The sequence below is a fragment of the Salmo salar genome, chromosome ssa03 (assembly GCF_905237065.1).
Source record: "Salmo salar chromosome ssa03, Ssal_v3.1, whole genome shotgun sequence".
NCBI lineage: Eukaryota > Metazoa > Chordata > Actinopteri > Salmoniformes > Salmonidae > Salmo > Salmo salar.
The window spans coordinates 52,745,755-52,770,251 of record NC_059444.1 but is presented as its reverse complement, the minus strand read 5'-3'; the positions used below and the strand labels follow the sequence as shown (position 1 = coordinate 52,770,251).

The following is a 24,497-nucleotide window of genomic DNA, read 5'->3' as shown; positions in this document are numbered from 1 at the left end:
TCCACCCTCACAGAGCGTAGCCAATCACCTTTAGAATTTCAACAGGAACTAGGCGGATCATTTGACAACGAGCCCACTCATACACCTCATGACCTAAAGCAAAGATTATTTATTATATTAACAAGAGAGACGAGTGACAACTCTAACAATGGAAATACATGTGCTCAACGATTGAAGACAGGCAAGATTCTAACCAATGAGAGGGCAGGAACGCTTGTAAACAACACGCACAACTAAACGTCGTTTTTCTCAAAGTTGCCGGAATGCAACGTGCATCAACATATAATATATATGTCGGCGTTTGTAAAAGCTTTTGTAAAAGCTTAAACTTTACGAAAGTTCTATTCGATCAAAAATCCTTAAGTAATTTGACACTCTGTTATATACCTCCACACATAAATGGCCTTATCTCACGCGGAAAGATTTTGGGTGAAGTAAATGCTCTCGCCTTGACCTCTTCATCTCGGTCTGGTATTTTTTTTTTTTTTACTTTGTTTATAACAAAGTAACATTTTATTGGAAACAACTAAAGCAGTAGTATCAGCCAAAAGCAATGCTACAGTGCAGGTCTAACTACAGCGCTTATTGTTGAAAAAGGTGTGTGTGTTATATCCTTAGAAGAAAATAGGAAGAATTTGAACACTCATTCTAATATTGGGCTAATTGAGAAATAGTCTATGTCTACATTTGATTTAGGATATAAAAGGAATCGAACTTTGAGAAGCAGTTCTGTAAACTTCTGTTTCATTCTCTAAGAGCACATGTTTCAGTAGCACATTTAGCTTAATTATGTACCTTTTCCAGAATGCAGTCAAAAGAAAAACTGTAGGGTTTATCACACTTTTTTTAACATCAATTCAATTTTCAGTATGAGGTATGGGAATACAGTAGTGGACAGAGAAAGAAAGGCTGGCTTTTGTAGAAATGGTATTTGATGATAGACCTTTCGATTTCAAATGACATATTGTAGTTGACAAATGGTATATCAAAGTTGATTACATTAGCCTAGAAATAACTACACAGAATCAGTAGCTACATACATCTAACAATACATAGGTTATTAAGATAAAACTGTGAAGTGGAAAACTTTTTACAGCTAATGAAAATCAAAGACTACAGTAATAAAGTAACCTTCCTAAGAACTTCAGTTCACATGACCTGATCTTCCACAACTGTTGACAGGGTGCTTTCAGGGTGCTGGGTTATTGTTCAAAACATCCATGTAGTTGCAACATCACTGGTATTCATAAGAACTAGAGCTGTGTTCGAATACTCATACTAACTGCACTAACCATACTATTTGTGATGTAAGTGGAGTATGTAGTATGGTTATTGGCCATAGTATGGATATAGTTAGTATGCCAGAAGTTCCTGGATGTCGTACTAAATTAGCCAAAATGGAAATTTTTTCCATGCTTTCAGGGCCCATAATGCAATTCTTCAGAAAACGGGCGTGGCCTCCCAACGCTTTCAGATTTTAAGAAAATGTCGGAAAATTTGCAGCCAAAGTCCGACAAGAATGGATACAATTTCATTGCTTTAACTAGCTATGACAAATGTTAAGCGATGTAATTCATTTTCAAATAAGTTACGTTACAATTCTTTAGCAACGCTATACTTACGAACCGCATAGCATATCATTACAGTAGTATGTACCGTTATGTTAACTAGCTACCTAACATACATTTAGTTGGCTATTAAGACATCAGGCTTAGCTAAGTGGCATAGTCATTGTTCGTTCTCAATGGACATAGTTCATTTGCTCTGGCTATCTACTCCGATTTCAGAGCACTCTCATCTGAGTGTGCCAAAGCGCAGATTAATTGATGAATATACAAACGTAACACCCATTGAATATAACCGGTGTCAGTACATGTCTGCAAAAAAAGAGTAATTAAATTGTTGCCAGCACCACAGTTACAGTCACCAACACTCTGGATAACATGAAAACAGCCTAACCAGCTCTGCTAGGGTGAGTAAAATGGTCAGAGTGAAGTGTTCTCTCATTTGTGTCTGGAAGTAGCTAGCAAGCTAGCCAAAGTTAGCCAGTTAGCTTGGGTGCTTGACTGCCTGTGTGAGGTCAGAACGCTTGGATGAACCCTACTCTTCGGCCAGAGCGTCCAGTGTGGGCTCTGAATGCTCAGAGAGCAAAACACTTTGAATTTATGAACGGACAATGTGACAACGCTCTGAATTTACAAACGCCCAGAGCGTACTCTGGCACACCAGATTGAATTTACAAACACATCTGAAATCGTATGATGTCTAGCTAGTAATTTGTTATGCTAACAAGCTAGCAAGAGGTTGCATATCAACAGCATCAACTTCCGGTAGACAGGCGAAGACAGGCGGTAGACTTCCGGTAGACAGGCGAAACTAAAAGTTTACCGTTCTATTACAGTACACTGAAATGTAACCTTTATTTAACTAGGCAAGTCAGTTAAGAACAAATTCTTATTTTCAATGACGGCCTACTATAGCCAAACCCGGACGACGCTGGACCCAATCACAGTCAGATATGATACAGCCTGGATTCAAACCAGGTACTATAGTGACGTTGTTTGCACTGAGATGGAGTGCCTTAGACCGCTGCGCCACTCGGGAGCCCTATGAACTAATAGTATATAGTTTGCAGTATGTACTCATTACGTATGTAATATACAGTATGTTAGTATGGGTATTCAAACACAGCTTAGGTCTTCTTCTGGGGCAGTATGCATCAAGTCTCTCAGAGTAAGAGTGCCGATTAAGGATCAGTTTAGCCTTTTAGATCACATTGAATAAGCTCCTCCCCCCAGCCTCCACTGATTTATACAGCCCCTGGTCTTTCCTGGCCTAGTATGTAAGGTAGTCCCTCTACTCCAATTGTTTGAGGACAGGACCCCCTTTCTCCTAAAATGTAAGCCAAAACAAGCTCTATTTATCAGTTTGTCATAGCTACTATCTAGGTTCATTGTTTGTTGAAAAATTATGAAGCTGCTTCAAATGGGGCTAAGGGTCTTCAACATAGATAATCCTTGAAGTATGTGCCCTGCTCTCTGTTACTTTGATCAACTGTTTTAGACTGAACCTCACTTTATGGTGTTATGTTTTCATTATGTTAGCAAACAATGATTTGGAGACAATGAGTCAAAGCCTCTTCAGACAGTTGGGAGTGACAGTAGACTTATGCTTAAACCGGTGATACAAAAAGGGCTGTGACATACTTGGCATTCCTTTTTTTTGCGAAAAGGGGCATCACTTTTTGACTAAATGATGTGTCATGCTTAACCTGTTAAGGACAGACCGCCTGCGGAATCCCTAGCCAACAGCCAATGGCATCGCACGGCGCCAAATACAAAACCAACTAAAATACCACTTCAATTACCAATTCAATTTTCTCAAACAATCAACTATTTTACACCATTTTAAAGACAAGACTCTCGTTAATCTAACCACATTGTCCGATTTCAAAAAGGCTTTACAGCGAAAGCAAAACATTAGATTATGTCAGGAGAGTACCCTGCCAAAAATAATCACACAGCCATTTTCAAAGCAAGCATGTATGTCACAAAAACCAAAACCACAGCTAAATGCAGCACTAACCTCTGATGATCTTCATCAGATGACACTCCTAGGACATTATGTTATCCAATACATGCATGTTTTGTTCAATCAAGTTCATATTTATATCAAAAAACAGCTTTTTACATTAGCATGTGATGTTCAGAACTAGCATACCCACAACACTTCCGGTGAATTTACTAAATTACTCACGATAAACGTTCACAAAAAACATAACAATTATTTTAAGAATTATAGATACAGAACTCCTTTATGCAATCGCGGTGTCAGATTTTAAAATAGCTTTTCGGCGAAAGCACATTTTGCAATATTCTGAGTAGATAGCTCAGCCATCACAAGCTAGCTAATTTGACACCCACCAAGTTTGGTGCTCACTAAACTCAGAATTACTATAAGAAAAATTGGATTACCTTTGCTGTTCTTCATCAGAATGCACTCCCAGGACTTCTACTTCAACAACAAATGTTGTTTTGGTTCGAAATAATCCATAGTTATATTGAAATAGCTCCATTTTGTTCGTGCGTTGAGGTTACTATCCGAAGGGTGACGCACAAGCGCATTTCGTGACAAAAAAGTTCAAAATATTCCATTACTGTACTTCGAAGCATGTCAAACGCTGTTTAACCTGTTATGGCTAGGGGGCAGTATTTTCACGGCCGGATAAAAAACGTACCCGATTTAATCTGATTATTACTCCTGCCCAGAAACTAGAATATGCATATAATTATTAGCTTTGGATAGAAAACACTCCAAAGTTTCTAAAACTGTTTGAATGGTGTCTGTGAGTATAACATAACTCATTTGGCAGGCCAAAACCAGAGAAGATTCCTTACAGGAAGTGCCCTGTCTGACCATTTCCTGCCCTTCTTGATTATCTCTATCCATTACAGGGGATCTCTGCTGTTACGTGACACTTCCTACGGCTCCCATGGGCTCTCAGAAGGCGGCAAAAAGCTGAATCATGGCTTTGCAGGCTCTGGCTGAAAAAAAGTAGCGCGTTTGGATAGTGGCTGGTCACAGTACTGTGAGACTCAGGCTCGTGCACGAGGGGATCCCATGCTTTTATTTTCTCTCTCTTTGTACGTATACACGCTTTCCCGGTCGGAATATTATCGCTTTTTTACGAGAAAAATGGCATAATAATTGATTTTAAACTGCGGTTGACATGCTTTGAAGTACGGTAATGGAATATTTAGAAATCTTTTGTCACGAAATGAGTCGTGCTCGTGACCCTTATTTACACTTCGGATAGTGTCTTGAACCCACGAACAAAACGCCGCTATTTGGATATAACAATGGATTATTTTGAACCAAACCAACATTTTTTATTGAAGTAGCAGTCCTGGGAGTGCATTCTGACGAAGAACACCAAAGGTAATCAAACTTTTCTAATAGTAAATTGGAGTTTGGTCAGGGCTAAACTTGGTGGGTGACTAAATAGCTAGCCGTGATGGCTGGGCTATCTACTCAGAATATTGCAAAATGAGCTTTCACCGAAAAGCTATTTTAAAATCGGACACCTCGATTGCACAAAGGAGTTCTGTATCTATAATTCTTAAAATAATTGTTATGTTTTTTGTGAACGTTTATCGTGAGTAATTTAATAAATTCACCGGAGGTTTGCTAGTTCTGAACATCACATGCTAATGTAAAAAGCTGGTTTTTGATATAAATATGAACTTGATTGAACAAAACATGCATGTATTGTATAACATAATGTCCTAGGTGTGTCATCTGATGAAGATCATCAAAGGTTAGTGCTGCATTTAGCTGTGGTTTTGTTTTTTGTGACATTATATGCTAGCTTGAAAAATGGGTGTCTGATTATTTCTGGCTGGGTACTCTGCTGACATAATCTAATGTTTTGCTTTCGTTGTAAAGCCTTTTTGAAATCGGACAGTGTGGTTAGATAAAGGAGAGTCTTGTCTTTAAAATGCTGTAAAATAGTCATATGTTTGAAAAATTGAAGTTTTTGTATTTTTGAGGAATTTGTAATTCGCGCCACGCCTATCATTGGATATTGGAGCAGGTGTTCCGCTAGCGGAACGTCTAGATGTAAGAGGTTAAAATCAATTTTTATGCTATTTTTCTCGTAAAATAGCGATAATATTCCAACCGGACGACGTTGTATTCATTCAAAGACTGAAAGAACAAAATGGAGTAGTCTCGTGGATTCGCATCTCCAGTGTCACTGTCCCCAGGCAGGCCAGTAACAAACAGAGCTGCTGTACTTAGCCCAGACTGCAGACCTCTCATTCCACTTTCTGGTGCCTTCTGAGAGCCAATGGAAGCCTTAGAAAATGTCACGTTACAGCACAGATGCTGTATTTTTGATAGAGAGGCTACAGAAAGACAATAAATTGTCAGACAGGGCACTTCCTGTATGGAATCTTCTCAGGTTTTGGCCTGCAATATGAGTTCTGTTATACTCACAGACACCATTCAAACAGTTTTAGAAACTTTAGAGTGTTTTCTATCCAAATCTACTAATTATATGCATATTCTAGTTTCTGGGCAGGAGTAGTAAAGAGATTAAATCGGGTACGTTTTTTATCCGGCCATGAAAATACTGCCCCCTATCCCAAACAGGTAAACCTAACTCCTAACCTTAACCTTAACCTTAGACCTAACCTTAACCCTTAACCCCTAGCCTAGCTAACTTTAGCAACCTAGCTAACATTAGCACCTACCCACTGAGCTAACGTTAGCCACAACAAATTGGAATTCGTAACATATCATATGTTTAGCAATTCGTAACATATTGTACAAATTACAATTGGTAAAATATAATGTGAAATGGATGATGGACATCCACAAATGAATACATACAAAACATATCATACTAATTGGCGTACCTCGAATTTAATTTTACTATGTTACGTCTACCTCTGAGTCCAGGTTGTTCTAAGTGACCTTATTTTAGCAGATGGGCAAACATAGCATTAAAAATGAAATTGACAATGAATTGTCTTAATTTCTTTATTCAAATTTTTTCTGTAATGTTCAACCCCGAGAACCTGTGTTAAGTTGTTACGGTCACGACCGGGTCCATCATGTGACCAGCCGCACAAAGTTATAAACAGTGAGTAATACTGTGAATGGTTAACCATTACATAACTCTTTCTATTGAAGTTCTGAAGGGTGACACAGCGTTTTTAGTCTGTACTCTTTCCCCCTCCCCCTGTCTCCCTATTGCTTCCTCCCTCCCACTATTATTACCAGGGGCACAACATTGGTTTTAGATGTGGGGGGACATATATATTTATATGTTTTGGGTCGAGAAACACTGCAAACAGCTTACCCGACTGCTCGGAGGCATCCGCATAGTCCTAAAGCACACAATTGCCTCGTTTTGTATCACATTCCAATGATAACATTTGGGGGGGACAAAAATGCATCTCCCCCTTGTCTCCAGTGAAATTTGCACCTCTACTTATTCCTGTCATTACCTCCTGTTGGTTCTAATACAGTGTGGACTGACTCAGGCTCTGCCCTGGCTGTATTTCTGCCTTGTCATTGTGACTCAGCATTCTGTAGTCTCAAGCAGAGACGGAAGAGGAAGCGAGACAGCCCACTCCTTCACCCCCCCCCCCATGGAAGTCAATTAACTAAGCAGACCACTATCGCATTGTTGTCTGCTTAAGGACCCACCTCCTTAAGCAGACAGTGGTAAACGGCCTGAGTGAACTATCTTCATTTATCCACCATCTTTGGTCTCAATGTAGTTCTGTTCTGTTATCACAGTGACAATGGTGGAAGGAGGTGGGGTTTCGTGACTGCAGAAACAGACATGAGGGGTGATGAATGGATGAAGACTGGCTGATACCAGATTGGAAGAAAAGGAAAAAGGAAGAGGGAGAGAACAGCAGGAACATGTACTATACTATGTAACTTACATATACTGTGTAACTTACATATACTGTGTAACTTACTAAGACATTTTTAAACAAATAGCTGTGAATGGTTGTTTCTGGTGAATTTAAGGGAAAATACAACAACTTTTCTGAAATGTTGTCAATTTAGTCAATCAGAACTCAAATACCAATATTTTTCTGTCTTACTTTAAACTGTTGGTCTAACTATAACAGTTCAGAAAGTCACCACCAAGGTCAAAACCCATTATTCTATTTTTGTTCCCTTCACCATGTTTGGGTAGTACATGGTCTTGAAATGACTAATTTATTTATACATATTCGTAATTTCTCTTTCTTTATTGAGATATCAAGTTATGAATGAGAGGGGGGTGACAGAAAGGTAGAGGAATACAGATATGAAGGAGTAGGCAGGGTTTGAATCCATGCCGCAAAGGGCCATGTGTGGTCCAGAGTCAGCAGCATTACCACTAGACCAGATTATGGCACAAAATGAACGTCTAATACTCAATTAACTTAAAAGGAGTCAAGGGACTCAATGTCAAGAAACTGCTGACATGATTACACAATTTACTTGCAGTATCAATTCATTAAAAACTATAAATACATACATACATACATGCATGCATACATGCATACATACATACATACATACATGCATACATGCATACATGCATACATGCATACATACATACATACATGGTTGTAAAGGAAATCATGTCCAGTCCTAATAAGCTGAAGATTATATCATGAATAAAATTAAACAAGTATTGTGTTAGTCTACCTGGAAACAGAGAGGCTGATTACTTTGTTGTAGTGAAAGTGAACTGGGATAGAAATACATTATCAATCCGATTAAAGTGAGTGTCGTGATGCCAACTTTGGACCAACTACATTGAGTGTAAAGGCTTGGATAGGCCTATGGCTCAGAATATGGAATAGAATGTGAATGGTGGGCTACTCTCTCAAGTATTAATTCAAATATGCAGTAGCCTATAGGTTGTGGGCAGAAGCCGAAAAACGTGAAGTTGATCGATCCCCATCGAGGGAGGAGCAGATTTTTATATTTGACAGTAAAACATTCTTATAATAACTATAAAATGTGTTGGCGCCTTCAATTCTTGCACATTGTCTCATAAAAATAACAGTTTAACACTGCTTCTATCTAGGATGTAAACACAGTCTCAAATGAGGTCTGAAAACTCAAACTGCTTGCTGTATGTGTTTGATGAACTCCCAAAGACTGAAATAAGATCAACATCTGTTTTTGAGTGCACTTGAAATATTCAGCATGCAATACAAATTGTCCTATGAAGAGGTAACTCCGTTCACCATTTAGCCATTTTTTTTTATTTTTTAAAGCTATCCGATACTAGTTTGACTAGCCTAGCCTGCTACAGTAAATGTCAATTTCCCTGTTCATGAGGCTTGTGTTTCATTAGCTATCTTTCAGTGACACTTTTGTTGTTGTCATGTTTTGACCTGATTATGTCTCTTTTCAAGTAACAAGCTGCAGGCTTGAAGATGCATTCAATCATATACTTTACGTAGAAAGCCAAGCAAAAGCGTTTAGATATGAAGATGTGTGTGTCATGTATGCTAGAATGTACGTTTAAAAACGAAGTTGCATATGCAAATTAGCCAACACAGCATATCCTACACATATATACTGTAGCATACCTTGCAATACAATGTTCTCTAAAAAACAACTGTGGAAAATGTATAAAATGTGGTTTGCAATAAGAGAACCAGAGTTTGATTTCTAAACCAGATGAGTTCTCAAGTGTCATAAGCTGCCCAATACCATGATGGGCAGGCATGCTTAATGTTGGAGGTGTTGGAGAATGATAATGAATCTGCAGGATTACAGAAAAATCGGTTGAGTTTGAGATTGAGTTTGAGTAAAACCTGCAAAGAAAAGGCAACAGGCAAATGCACAAAGACTAGAGATAACTCAGAAAGATATATTTATTTACTATCATCTGTGTTGTCTCTGGTATTTCTAGAACCACCTGCAACTGGAAACGGACGTTTAAGATAACTGGTTTCCAGAATTGGGAACCAAGAGAGTACAGCCAATACCAGGTTAGTTGTAGAATCTATTGCAGTGTTTTGATTAGGCAAACCTGTAATGTCCAGAAATGCTGGATAACAACAATCTTTGGTTATATCATATCTAGTGTAGCTACAATCTATGTGTTTTGTTTTGCCATGGGGCAGAGAGAAAGAATTCGCTATATTAGAGCTCAGGGACCCTTAAAAGATGGGACAATCAACTTTTTTTTCTACAAATATTTGTCTTAATATTAACAAAATGTGAAGTTTATATTTTGACAGACCAAAGTATCAGCTATTAACACCATGTAAAGGAACAAACTATTTGTTCATTAAATGCAACTAAGTGGATTTATGTCAACTCCGTCAGACACCATAAAAGGCGTTACATTTGTACAATTATAGTCCAACAAGTGTTTAAAGGCCTTGATTGTTTAATGCTAACATTTAGATGATTCATAAATGTGTAATACACATCTCCAAACATATTTTTGTTTGTTTTATAGCTATATTAAATGCTCCAGGGCTAATTTAGATAGCAGTCTGGCATGGTTTTCTAGATTTTGAACATGAAAGATTAATTATGAAGCTACCATTATCCCTTAGGTCTAGCACAGCAAATATATTAATTGTTGAACCATGTGTTGCAGAACAGTGATTACAATATTCATTCAGAATATTGACAACAACAAAAAATATATCTCATTATGGGGGTTAGTTCCTCTGTAGAGATGGGAGAACCTTCCAGAAGGACAACCATCTCTGCAGCTCCAATCAGGCCTTTATGGTAGAGTGGACAGACAGAAGCCACTTCTCAGTAAAAGGCACATGACAGCCCATTTGGAGTTTGCCAAAAGGCACCTAAAGGACTCTTAGTATAAGGGCACAGGGCGAGACCCAGATGCAGACACGAGAGGCAGATGGTTTGAGTCTCTGATATTTATTAGTATCCAAAGGGCAGACAAGAGAATGGTCGTGGACAGGCAAGAAGATCATAACAAGGTCAGAGTCCAGGAGGTACAGAGCAGCAGGCAGGCTCGAGGTCAGGTCAGGTCAGGCAGGCAGGTTCAGAGTCAGGGCAGGCAAGGGTCAAAACCGGGAGGACTGGCAAAAGAGAGATAAGAAAAAGCAGGGGCACGGGAAAAACACGCTGGTTGACTTGACATTACTAACTGGCACAAAGAGACAGGAAACACAGGGATAATTACACCAGGGAAAATAATTGACACCTGGAGGGGGTGGAGAAAATCACAAGAACAGGTGAAACAGATCAGGGCGTGACACTTAGACCATGAGAAATAACATTCTCTGGTCTGATGAAACCAAGACTGAACTCTTTGGCCTGAATGCAGGGTGTCACTTCTGGAGGAAACCTGGCACCATCCCTACGGTGAATCATGGTGATGGCAGCATCATGCTGTGGGAATGTTTTTCAGCGGCAGGGACTGGGAGACTAGTAAGGATCGAGGGAAAGATGAACAAAGAAAATTACAGAGAGATCCTTGATGAAAACCTGCTCCAGAGCATTCAGGACCTCAGACTGGGGGCGAAGGTGCACCTTCCAACAGGACAATGACCCTAAGCACACAGCCAAGACAACGCAGGAGTGGCTTCGGGACAAGTCTCTGAATGTCCTTGAGTGGCCCAGCCAGAGCCCGGACATGAACCCGATCGAACATCTCTGGAGAGAACTGAAAATAGCTGTGTAGCGACTCTCTCCATCCAACCTGACAGAGCTTGAGAGGATCTGCAGAGAAGAATGGGAGAAACAACCCAAATAACGTGTGCCAAGCGTGTAGTGTCATACCCAAAAACACTGCAGGCTGTAATCGCTGCCAAAGGTTCTTCAACAAAGTACCGAGTAAAGGGTCTGAATACTTATGTAAATGTAATATTTCCGTATTTATTTATTTTTATATAGATTTGCAAAAATGTCTGAAAACCTGTTTTTGCTGTGCCATTCTGGGGTATTGTGTGTATACTGATGAGGGGGAAAAAACAATTAAGCAGTTTTAGAATAAGGCTTTAAAGTCACAAAATTTGTAAAAAGTCAAGGGGTTTGAACACTTTCTGAATGCACTGTATATGGTCATTAAGGCCAGATGGTTCTTCAAGATGTTTAGCCGTTCATAGGTGAACAGCAGGGTCAAATAATAATCACAGTGGTTATAGAGGACGCAACAGGTCAGCACCTCAGGAGTAAATGTCAGTTGGCATGTCATAGCCGAGCATTCAAAGGTTGAGAGGTCGATAGAGACAGAGGAGAAACGAAGCAGCAGGTCCCGGGATAAGGTAACATGTCAGGTGAACGGGTCAGAGTTCCATAGCTGCAGGCAGAACAGCAGAAACTGGAGCAGCAGCACAACCAGGTGGACTGGGGAGTCTTCAGGCCAGGTAGTTCTGAGGCATGGTCATAGGGCTCAGGTCCTCTGGTGTGTGGAGCATACAGAGCATACAGATAAGACAGGATCATTTTCTTTATTTTTACAATTTTCCACAATGTAGAATAATAGTGAAGACATCAAAACTATGAAAACACTTTTGATTCTTCAGAGTTGCCACGCTTTGCCTTGATGACAACTTTGCACACTCTTGGCATTCTCTCAACCAGCTTAACCTGGAATGCTTTTCCAACAGTCTTGAAGAAGTTCCCACATATGCTGAGTACCTGTTGGCTGCTTTTCCTTCATTCTGCAGTCCAACTCATCCTAAAGCATCACAATTTGGTAATTGGTATTTTATTAGGATCCCCATTAGCTGTTGCGATAGCAGCAGATACTCTTCCTGGGGTCCACACGAAACATAACAATACAGAACATCAATAGACAGGAGCAGCTCAAGGACAGAACTACATGAAAAAATTCAAGGCACACGTATCCTACATATCAATGCATACACACAAACTATCTAGGTCAAATAAGGGAGAGGCTTTGTGCCGTGAGGTGTTGCTTTATCTGTTTTTGGGTTGAGGTTGGGTGAATGTGTTGACTGACCATCATGTCTTAAAGTAATGATGGACTGTCGTTTCTCTGCTTTTTGGGCTGCTCTTCCCATAATATAGACTTGGTCTTTTACCACATAGGGCTATATTCTGTATACCACCCCTACCTTAATGTACAAATGCAATAAGAAGGAAAGAAATTCCACAAATTAACATTTACGATGGCACACCTGTTATTTGAAATGCATTCCAGATATTTTGCAAAATAAAGCCATGTTTCAATGCATGTCACGGGAACCGGAAGTGAGACGTGTAGGCTTACCTTGGTGTGAGGTTTTGATAACCATGTAAATCTCTCTCGGACAAGGTGACTTTTATCAATAGACTCACTGAATAAATATGTTTGGCACTTTATAAAGATGAAACGATCTCCTGCTGCTACCCGAAGCCAAGGTATATTGAAGTTCCTGAAAAGGTTAGTCCAGTAATGTTTGTTGGCATATTATTTTATTTCCACCTCTGGTGGTTATTTACAAATGTTTGTCGTGCAAATTCCACTGTCTTAACAAGAAAAATAAATAAACACGTTTGTCCAACCATAACACATGGATGGCTAATGCAGAAAGAATGAATTGATGGATTCTAGCTAACACAACCAGAACTTTCACATATACAGAGACAGGCAGCTATCATGGCGTCAGTCTTTTTCGACTAGCTAGTGTATAGTGACACCTACTGATATGAACTGGTAATGCATGTTTGGTTAGAATAGTGCAATAGAATGAATGACATTCAATAAAATCTACTTCATGAAAAGGGGATATTATTTTCAATGAAAATGTTGAAAGAAGTTGATTTAATGATTGAATAATTGGATTTGATAAGAAATCAGTTCCTATAGTGAGCCCTAGTAAACAAACCTCTGGTGGACCAGATGGAGACCAGGACAACAATAGCTTAGTGCTTTTATGACTTGAGCATTAAAAAAAGTGATTACAACGTGTACTGTCTTCATTGTAACTCTGCCTTTCATAAATCTTCTAGAATGAATAATTGTAGAAGAGCATTGTAATTAGATTAACAAATAATAGGTATTATGTCATAAAATGTAAACCTGTCTGTCTATTGCTTAACATTATGCATAGAGAGAAATATATATTTAAAGACATTGTAACTTTTCTTTGCATAATGCTCATTCCTGCTATAGAAGTTAATCAAACACAAGAGTATGCTGTCCATTGAAGTTGTTGTCTCTGGCTCTTTTGGTATCAGATTCAGAATGAGTAAGAGCAAGGTTTGTGGTAGTTTGAAAGAGTTTGATCCACCTTAGGCCAAGAGTGTTTCCAATCCACATAACCTGACAAGAAAACTCTCAGTACTATAGTCATAGCACAGATGAAAAGGGAAGCTATCGAAAACATTAATATTTTGTCATGGCCTACGAATAGGACCCAGAGTTAAACCTGACCAGATCATGAGTTCAGGAAACACTCTAGGCCCCAGAAAAGACACTTACACATTTTGCCACACCACCTTGGACCCTGTGGTGCCACCTCTGGCTAATGAGGTGCAGTTCAAGAACGATTAATTCTCTTGGAACAACTTTTTACTGACTCAAGAGTCATGACTCATGATTTGTTTTTTTTCTGAGTGACTCATTTTAGTTGTTAGTTTGACCTACTGGCCGCAATGAATTATACAGCAAGAGTAATATGCGATCCTTTGGTGATGTGGTCCGACCAACAACTGTCTGTCATATGGTCGTAGGCAAAATAGATCATGCTGCAGGCAGCATAGAGAAGAAAAATATATTGAATGCAATTAATTGATTGTTGTATGTTATTATGGACACAGCTCTGTAGAACCAAAACATAAACAGCTTCTGCTCAACAAATTCGAGAACAAATCGTTTGGCGTGCTGCAGTTCAAACAATATTGTGCTTATCACCTTCACGGCAGTAAAGCTGTGCATTCTGCGAAGAGTTGTTCACAATCTAGTCCGGTTGAAGCCAAACTAGACCTCGTTTCAAATGGACCAAGAAATAATGGTATTTGTATGCCTAGCAATCAACAAATGTACATCGTTTAAAGCATGCTTTTACAGTCTCAGTCAGAAATGACAGCTTAGGGTTGCAAAGGTAGTGATTCCTATGTTGAAGATGTAAAGAATATTTGCACTTGACACATTTATTAAATTACTTATTCCACTTACTACTACGCATGCAGCCATTAAGAAAATTACTGCAAAAAACGGTTGAATCCCCATGGATTGATGAGGAATTGGAAAATGGTATGGTTGAGAAGGATGAGGCAAAAGGAATGGCAAATAAGCCTGGCTGCACAGCTGACTGGCAAACGTACTGTACAGTAAATTGAGATCTCGTGACTAAAGTGAACAAAAAGAAGGAGAAACTGTACTATGAAACAAAGATAGATTATATGAAGAACGATAGTAAAAAAGCTTTGGAACACCTTAAATGAAATGTTGGGCAAAAAGGCAAACTCGGCTCCATCATTCATTGAATCAGATGGCTCATTCATCACAAAACCCACTGACACTGCCAACTACTTTAATGATTTTTTCATTGGCAAGATTAGCAAACTATGGTATGATATGCCAACAACAAATTCTGAATTTACACATCCATGCATAACTGACTGAATTATTTTTAAAAAGCATTGTTATTTTGGTCTATCATCAATGACAAGCCACCTGGGCCTGACCAATTGGATGGAAAATTACTGAGGCTGATAGCGGACGAACAACATTGCAACTCCTATTTGCCCTCTCTTCAACCTAAGCCTACAGGAAAGTGTGCACCCTCAGCCATGGAGAGAAGCAAAAGTCATTCCATTACCCAATAGCAAAGCACCCCTTAGTGGCTCAAACAGCTGACCAATCTGGCTGTTACCAACCCTTAGTAAACTTTTTTTTTTTTAAATGTGATTGACCAGATACAATGCTATTTCACAGTAAATAAATTAACATCAGATTTTCAGCACACTTATAGGGAAGGGCATTCAACATGTACAGCACTTATACAAATTACTGATGATTGGCTGAGAGAAATTGATAATAATAAGATTGTGGGAGATGTTTTGTTAGGGCTCCCGAGTGGCGCAGCAGTCTAAGGCACTGCATCTCAGTACAAGAGGTGTCACTACAGTCCCTGATTCAAATCCAGGCTGTATTACATCCAGCCGTGATTGGGAGTCCCATAGGGCGGTGCACAATTTGCAAAGCGTCGTCCGGGGTAGGCCGTCATTGTCAATAAGAATTTGTTCTTAACTAACTTGCCTAGTTAAATAAAGATTACAAATACAGAAACATAAAACACTTCAGTTCAGCTTTTGACATTATTGATCATAATCTGCTGCTGGAAAAAGCATAAGTGTTATGGCTTTCCATCCCGTGCTATATTGTGGGTCTAGAGTTACATGTCTAACAGAACACAGAGGGTGTTCTCTAATGGAAGCCTCCAACATAATCTAGGTAGAGTCAGGCATTCCCCAGAGGAGCTGTCTAGGCCCCTTACTTTTTCAATATTTACTAATGACTTGCCACTGGTGCTGAGTGAAGCCTGTGTGTCTATGTATGTTAATGAATTAAAACACTAACCCTAAACCTCAACTAAATCTTATAATGAATAATGTGGAAATGTAACAAGTTGAGACTAAACTTCTGTCATGGTCAAAACATATTGATACAACAGTAGCTAAAATGGGGATAGGTCTGTCCATGATAAAGCACTGCTCTGCCTTCTTAACAACGCTATCAACAAGGTAGGTTCTACAGGCCCTTGTTTTGTCGCACCTGGACTACTGTCCAGTCGTGTGGTTAGGTGCCACAAAAAAGGACTAAAGAAAATTACAATTGGCCCAGAACTGGGCAGCACGGCTCACCCTTAAATGTACACAGAGAGCTAACATTAATATTATGCATGTCAATCTCTCGTGTCTCAAAGTAGAGGAGAGATTGACTTCATCACTACTTGTATTTGTGAGAAGTATTGACATGTTGAATGCACCGAACTGTCAGTTTTAAACTACTAGCACACAACTCAGACACCAATGCATACCCCACAAGACATGCCACCAGGTCTCTTTACAGTCCCCACATCCAGAACAGATTATGGGAGGTGCACATTACTACATAGAGCCATGACATGGCTACTATTCCACATCAAGCAACTCATTCAAGCAGTAAAATCATACTTAAAAAATAAAAATACAATTTATGGGACAGCGGGGACTGTGAAGAGACACATAGGCACAGACACAATAACATATGCACCATAGACACACACACATGGATTTTGTGTTGTAGATATGTGGTAGTAGAGTAGTGGCCTGAGGGCAAACCCTTAATGTGTTTTGAAATCTGTTTGCAATGTAATGTTAGTTTTATTGTATAGAACTGCCTTATTTTGCTGGACCCCATGAAGAGTAACTGCTGCCTTGACAGCAGCTAATAGGGATCATAACAAACACAAATGTTGGTCAATTAAGGAATATACAATTTAATCAGATGCCATCTAGTGGCCTTTTTGTGAATGTCAGGTTATCACAAATCTCTGGCCCTCTGTGTGGCCTTATCACAGGTAAAATATATTTTGTAATAGAATGACAAAGCTGCAAAACATTACCCTAAATATAAACCAACACAGTGAACACCATTACCATATTTAATTTAAATGTAATCAATTACTTTACCATGTCATACTTCTTGGTTGTAAATGTTGGTGGCATTCGTGTGAAGAAAGTTGAGTTGCAGAGTTATGGAAAATGCCATTGTTGATTTGCTGATTTCCTCATTAGGCCATTTTCCCCTTCAACCAAATGGTCTATCCACTAGAAACTCATGTACTTCATGGACACTAAAAATGTGTAGCAATATTTTTTTCAGATAAAGTATAAGTTACGCTTGCCTGTTAATTACCAAAATCAAAGTTCACTAATTTTGGTTAATTACAAGTAGCTTTGCAACCATGACAGCTCCAATAAGCCCCTTATGAACGACAGGCTTGTAGATTTACTATTTTGAGTAATAGTTTGCTGTAGGGGAACTATTACGCATTACCAACTCATAAACAAAATGAGTAAAGATTGATTTTGAGTCAGTAAGAGCCAAACTTCCCAACACTAGAGAAAGACACCATAACTGGCTAACTCACTTACCGAGCAAGACTATGATTGACCTGTAGGCCATCTTATAAACTTGTGACGTGCAGAGTAAAGGTCTACAACTGTAGTTACCCATTTTACTCCTATGGACCTAGAGTTGACAGTTAGGCCCTTAATTGACATGGCACTATTACAAGATACAGTAAAGGACACTTGTCAGACGTAATGTCCTTTAAAACCTCATGTTAAACTTCTCTTATTGTTATGACCCTCAGTCACTAGTAGGTCTACAATTATCAGTATTTATCACTAGGAAATTGAGATACTCAGTAACACGGATCAAAGAACCTGAATAGACTAACATCCATTACTACAGGTCAACACTTAAAAAAAATAATCACTTGTTTTTCTTTTCTATTGTTTTACAAGATGCCTTGCATCCAAAATACAGTAGTGTTGTCAACAAAAATACTTCAATGTTAAAGCTGTGTTGCACTGCACCAGTTTAACACTCCACCCTCCCTATAAAATGCAAAGCCAGTAGGATCTATCAGAGAAGCCAGGAGTCCTGGTTTGAGGCTGGATGCCGTAGCCTGGGGATGGAAGTGGTTTAGCTCTGGCCTCCCAGGGTGTGCTTGTCAAACAGGTACTCTGCCATCTTGTTTTTGACAGCATCCATCTTGGTGAGGTTGGTGATGTGGTCACCCAGCTTCTTAATGGCCTCCACCTGCTCATTCAGGTAATGGGTCTCCAGGAAGTCACACAGCTAAAGAGGGAAAACACAGGTCAGACAAGAGAATAACTACAGACTATTGTAGATACAGTAACACACAAGAGCCTGGTGGTAATGGCATAAGTGCAGAGTGTTTCCAGCTTTTTTTAACTAGGCAAGTCAGTTAAGAACAAGTTCTTATTTACAATGAGACAATAACGTGGAACAGTGGGTTAACTGCCTTGTTCAGGGGCAAAACACATTTTTACCTTGTCAGCTCGGGGATTCAATCCAGCAACCTTCTGGTTACTGGCTCAACGCTCTAACCACTAGGCAACCTGCCGCCCCTTATGCATTGTGTGTATAGTGTGCATCTGTGGACTACTGTGTGCATGTGAAGAAGCAGGTCACACAATCCTGTGTCATTAGTTATCAGAGCTACAACAACCTGATCATCTCCTGGGACAGTACCTGTATTCTATCTGATATATACATGTGATGTGCAGATCCACCATAACTTACATGGGGGTCAACCTTGTCAGAGGCAATCTTGTGCAGGTCCAGCAGGGCCTGGTTCACATTCTTCTCCAGCTGCAGAGCACACTGCATGGCCTCCAGCCCATTGCCCCACTCATCACGTTCTGGCTTCTACACAGGACAGAGTGAACACAGGAGGGTTAGGGACTACTAGCAGACATTAAGGTTAGGATAAAGTGAACAGAGTTACACCCCTCACACTGTCAGTTCAGTGGTTAGAGACAGCATGTTCAGGACTACTCCAGGTTCTCTAGATCAACTTAACGCTGTAGACACTCCTCCATGGAGTAAAGACATTTCTATCAGTCTACAATCTAACTTGGTTTTTAGATGCTCAGGGACTCACCTTGATGTCCTGGAGTAAAATGCGTCCACCTCTCTTGTTCTGGAAGGAGAGTAGCTTGTCGGCGTGCTCCCGCTCCTCGTCGCTGTTCTCCTTGAAGAAATGCGCGAAGCCAGGCAGAGCCACATCGTCACGGTAGAAATAAAAAGCCTGGGTGGATAAATATAAAACAGTGTTAAGAAAAAAAAAAATGCCAAAAGTGACTCGGCATTCTGTTCTTGTTGTGGCAACTAAACTTGATGACAAAGGCATGAATCAGTCTAGTCCGTAGACTACTTGGTAACCTGACAAGTAACCCGTCAAGGAGTTGTTACGCGCTCTGTCCAAGGTAGGATAGATTCCCGGCTTCATTTGAAAAAAAAAAACTCAATTATGTACTTCACGGAGTTGAGTTTATTGGCTATTAATTGTCTAGGACAACAGAAAAGTCAGGTGAAAAATGGCATTTAGGCCCAGGAATAATAATACACAGGTAGATCAACAAAACGGTAATCTTGGTAGACTCCTTACCATTGAAGTGTAGGTGTAGGAGGCAAACATCTCCATGTTGATCATCCGGTTGATGGCAGCTTCGCAATCGTGGTGATAGTTCTGGCGGATCTGAGACTCCATCGTGGCAGATTTTCTTTTATATCAAAATGAAATGTACAAAAATAAAGTTCCGTCGACTATTTTTCTATTACAGTTAAAACAAGTGTTACGTTATCAAGCCGGAATGTTCTATAATAACGGGACGAAGGCAGAGGAGTTCCGTTCAATCACTGTTGAAGCAAGAACTTCTTCATGCGTCTTCTCAGACTTGTGAAGTGGAAGGAGCCTTGTTCCCTCAATTTATTTTTCCGAACTGAACGCGTCAGTGAAATCCACCCTCACAGAGCGTAGCCAATCACCTTTAGAATTTCAACAGGAACTAGGCGGATCATTTGACGACGAGCCCACTCATACACCTCATGACCTAAAGCAAAGATTATTTATTATATTAACAAGAGAGACGAGTGACAACTCTAACAATGGAAATACATGTGCTCAACGATTGAAGACAGGCAAGATTGTAACAAATGAGAGGGCAGGTACGCGTGTAAACTACACACACAACTAAACGTCGTTTTTCTCAAAGTTGCAGGAATACCACGTGCATCCACATATAATATATATGTCTGCGTTTGTAAAAGCTTTTGTAAAAGCTTAAACATTACGAAACTTCTATTCAATCAAAAATAATTTAACCCTCTGTTGTATACCTCCACACATAAATAAATGGCATTATCTCACTCGGACAGATTTTGGGCGGAGTAAATGCTCTCGCCTTGACCTCTTCATCTCGGTCTGTTATTTTTATTTTTTTACTATGTTTATTACAAAGTAACTTTTTATTGGAAACAACTAAAGCAGTGGTATCAGCCACAAGCAATGCTACAGTGCAGGTCTAACTACAGCGCTTATTGTTGAAAAAGGTGTGTGTGTTATATCCTTAGAAGAAAATAGGAAGAATTTGAACACTCATTCTAATATTGGGCTAATTGAGAAATAGTCTATGTCTACATTTCATTTAGGATATAAAAGGAATTGAACTTTGAGAAGCAGTTCTGTAAACTTCTGTTTCATTCTCTAAGAGCACATGTTTCAATAGCACATGCAGCTTAATTATGTACCTTTTCCAGAATGCAGTCAAAAGAAAAACTGTAGGGTTTATCACACTTTTTTTTATATCAATTCAATTTTCAGTATGAGGTATGGGAATACAGTAGTGGACAGAGAAAGAAAGGCTGGCTTTTGTAGAAATGGTATTTGATGATAGACCTTTCGATTTCAAATGACATATTGTAGTTGACAAATGGTATATCAAAGTTGATTACATTAGCCTAGAAATAACTACACAGAATCAGTAGCTACATACATCTAACAATACATAGGTTATTAAGCTAAAACTGTGAAGTGGAAAACTTTTTACAGCTAATGAAAATCAAAGACTACAGTAATAAAGTAACCTTCCTAAGAACTTCAGTTCACATGACCTGATCTTCCACAACTGTTGACAGGGTGCTTTCAGGGTGCTGGGTTATTGTTCAAAACATCCATGTAGTTGCAACATCACTGGTATTCATAAGAACTAGAGCTGTGTTCGAATACTCATACTTACCGCACTAACCATACTATTTGTGATGTAAGTGGAGTATGCGGTATGGTTATTGGTCATAGTATGCATATAGTTAGTATGCCAGATGTTCCCGGATGTCGTACTAAATTAGCCAAAATACAAAGTTTACAAGCAGTGGACATTATTTCAGTGCTTTCAGGGCCCATAATGCAATTCTTCTAAAAACGGGCGTGGGCTCACAACGTTTTCAGATTTTATGGAAATGTCGGAAAATATGCAGCCGAAGTATGACAAATGTTAAGAAAATGTTCAGCGATGTAATTCATTTTCAAATAAGTTACGTTACAATTCTTTAGCTACGCTATACTTACTGGTGTCAGTAAATGTCTGCAAAAAAGAGTAATTAAATTGTTGCCAGCACCACAGTTACAGTCACCAATGCTCTGGATAACATGAAAACAGCCTAACCAGCTCTGCTAGGGTGAATAAAATGGTCTGAGTGAGCTGTTCTCTCATTTGTGTCTGGAAGAAGCTAGCAAGTTAGCCAAAGTTAGCCAGTTAGCTTGGGTGCTTGTCTGCCGTTGTGAGGTCAGAACGCTCGGATGAACCCTACTCCTCAGCCAGAGTGACCAGTGTGGGCTCTGAATGCTCAGAGAGCAAAACACTTTGAATTTATGGACGGACAATCTGACAACGCTCTGAATTTACGAATGCCCAGAGTGTACTCTGGCACTCCAGATTGAATTTACAAACACAGCTGAAATCGTATGATGTCTAGCTAGTAATTTGTTATGCTAACAAGCTAGCAAGAGGTTGCATATCAACAGCATCAGCTTCCGGTAGACAGTCGAAGTGCTAGTAAGCTCAACTAAAAGTTTACAGTTCTTTTACAGTATACTCAAATGTAACCTTTATTTAAACTAGGCAAGTCAGTTAAGAACAAATTCTTATTTTCAATGACGGCCTACTCCAGACAAACCCGGACGACGCTGGGCCCAATCACAGCCCAATTACAGCATTACTATAGTGACGTCGATTGCACTGAGTTGCTGTGCCTTAGACCGCTGCACCATTCGGGAACACTATGAACTAATAGTATATAGTTTGCAGTATGTACTCATTAAGTATGTAGTATACAGTATGTTAGTATGGGTATTCGAACACAGCTTAGGTCTTCTGGGGCAGTATGCATCAAGCCTCTCAGAGTAAGAGTGCCGATTTAGGATCAGTTTAGCCTTTTAGATCACATTGAATAACATTACATGGACGGGGAAGCTCCTCCCCCCAGCCTCCACTGATTTATACAGCCCCTGGTCTTTCCTGGCTAGTATGTAAGGTAGTGCCTCTACTCCAAATGTTTGAGAACATAACCCCTTTTTTCCTAAAATGTAAGCCAAAACAGGCTCTATCTATCAGTTTGTCATAGCTACTATCTAGGTTCATTCTTTGTTGAAAAATTATGAAGCTGCTTCAAATGTGGGTAAGGGTCTTCTTCAACATAGATAATCCTTGAAGTATGTGCCCTGCTCTCTGTTACTTTGATCAACTGTTCTAGACTGAACCTCACTTTATAGCGTAATGTTTTCATTATGAGAGCAAACAAAGTTTTGGAGACAATGAGTCGATGCCTCTTCAGACTGTTGGGAGTGACAGTAGACATGCTTAAACCGATGTTACTAAAAGGGATGTGACATACTTGGCATTCCTTTTTTTTGCGAAAAGGGACATCACTTTTTGACTAAATGATGTGTCATGCTTAAACGATAAGTTTCGGTGAGCATATAACGCGAACGTCTAGCATCCCAATGGTTGCTTGTAACTCATCACAGACAACTTTAGCTTTTTTTGCTAATTTGCAACTTTACAATGATTTACTACTTTGTAGCTACTTTGCAACTACTTAGCATGTTAGCTAACCCTTCCCCTGACCCTAACCGTAACCCTTTAACCTAACTCCTAACTTTGACCTTAGACCTAACCTTAACCCTTAACCCCTAGTATAGCTAACGTTAGCCACCGAGCTAACGTTAGCCACAACAAATTGGAATTCGTAACATATCATATGTTTAGCAATTCGTAACATATAATACAAATTACAATTTGTAAATTATAATATGAAATGGATGATGGACATCCACAAATTAATACATACATTCAAAACATGTCATACTAATTGGAGTATCTGGAATTTATTTTTACTATGTTACGTCTACCCCTGAGTCCAGGTTGTTCTAAGTGACCTTATTTTTGCAGAAGTGCAAACATAGCATTAAAATTGAAATAGAAAAATAATTGTCTTAATTTTTTTATGCAAATCTTTTCTGTAATGTTCAACCCCGAGAACCTGTGTTAAGTTGTTAAACTCACGACTGGGTCCATCATGTGACCAGCCACACAAAGTTATAAACAGTAAGTAATACTGTAAATGGTTAACCATTACATAACTCTTTCTATTGAAGTTCTGGAGGTTGACACAGTGATTTTAGTCTTTACTCTTTCCCCCCCCCCATCTCTCCCTATTGCTCCCTCCCACAATTTTTTCCAGGGGCGCAACTTTGGTTTGTGGGGGGGACATATATACTTATATTTTTGGGGGGTCGAATAAACACTGCAAACAGCCTTCCCAACTGCTTGGAGTTATCCGCATGGTCCTAAAGCACACAATTGCCTCGTTTTGTATCACATTCCAATGATAAAAATGAGGGGGGGGCAAAAATGCATCTCCCCCTTGTCCCCAGTGAAATTTGCACCACCGCTTATTCCTGTCATAACCTCCTGTTGGTTCTACTGCAGTATGGACTGACTCAGGCTCTGCCCTGGCTGTATTTCTGCCTTGTCATTGTGACTCAGCATTCTGTAGTCTCAAGCAGAGACGGAAGAAGAAGCGAGACATCCCACTCCTTCATTTTCCCACCCAATGGAAGTCAATTAACTAAGCAGACCACTATCATACTGTTGTCTGCTTAAAACCTCTTTGGGATATGGGGCATACTGCTTGCTGTATGTATTTTCACGTCTGGATTAAAAGCGTTCCCAAAGTAAACTGCCTGATTCTCAGACCCAGAAGCTAGGGTATGCATATAATTGGTATATTTGAATGGACAACACTCTAAGGTTTCTAAAACTGTTAAAATAATGTCTGTGAGTATAACAAAACTTATTTGGCAGGCGAAACCCCGAGGACAAACCATCCAGGAAAAGAAAATTGAGTTCACTGTGTTTCCTATTGGTTTTCTATGGGAAACTGGATT

At 39.5% G+C, this 24,497-nt stretch overlaps 1 protein-coding gene across 1 annotated transcript; it reads right to left on the bottom strand.

Annotated features, from left to right (window-relative positions):
* Positions 1 to 16,936: 16,936 nt before the first annotated feature.
* Positions 16,937 to 19,931, bottom strand: LOC106600953 (ferritin, middle subunit-like). The gene is made up of 4 exons (XM_045714930.1): positions 19,659 to 19,931; positions 19,152 to 19,298; positions 18,791 to 18,916; positions 16,937 to 18,322 (listed from the first exon to the last, which is right to left on the bottom strand). Exons 1-4 carry the CDS (start codon positions 19,758 to 19,760, stop codon positions 18,167 to 18,169), a joined length of 531 nt encoding a protein of 176 aa, XP_045570886.1. The 5' UTR covers positions 19,761 to 19,931; the 3' UTR covers positions 16,937 to 18,166.
* Positions 19,932 to 24,497: the final 4,566 nt, after the last annotated feature.

What these genes read in the sequence shown, in the direction of transcription:
- LOC106600953 (XM_045714930.1), bottom strand. Translation starts at nt 19,760, where the DNA reads ATGGAGTCTCAGATCCGCCAGAACTATCACCACGATTGCGAAGCTGCC. An exon ending in TTTTACTCCAGGACATCAAG is followed by an intron (nt 18,917 to 19,151) that starts GTGAGTCCCTGA and finishes TGTCCTGTGTAG; the next exon opens with AAGCCAGAACGTGATGAGTG. An exon ending in CTGACAAGGTTGACCCCCAT is followed by an intron (nt 18,323 to 18,790) that starts GTAAGTTATGGT and finishes TTCCCTCTTTAG; the next exon opens with CTGTGTGACTTCCTGGAGAC.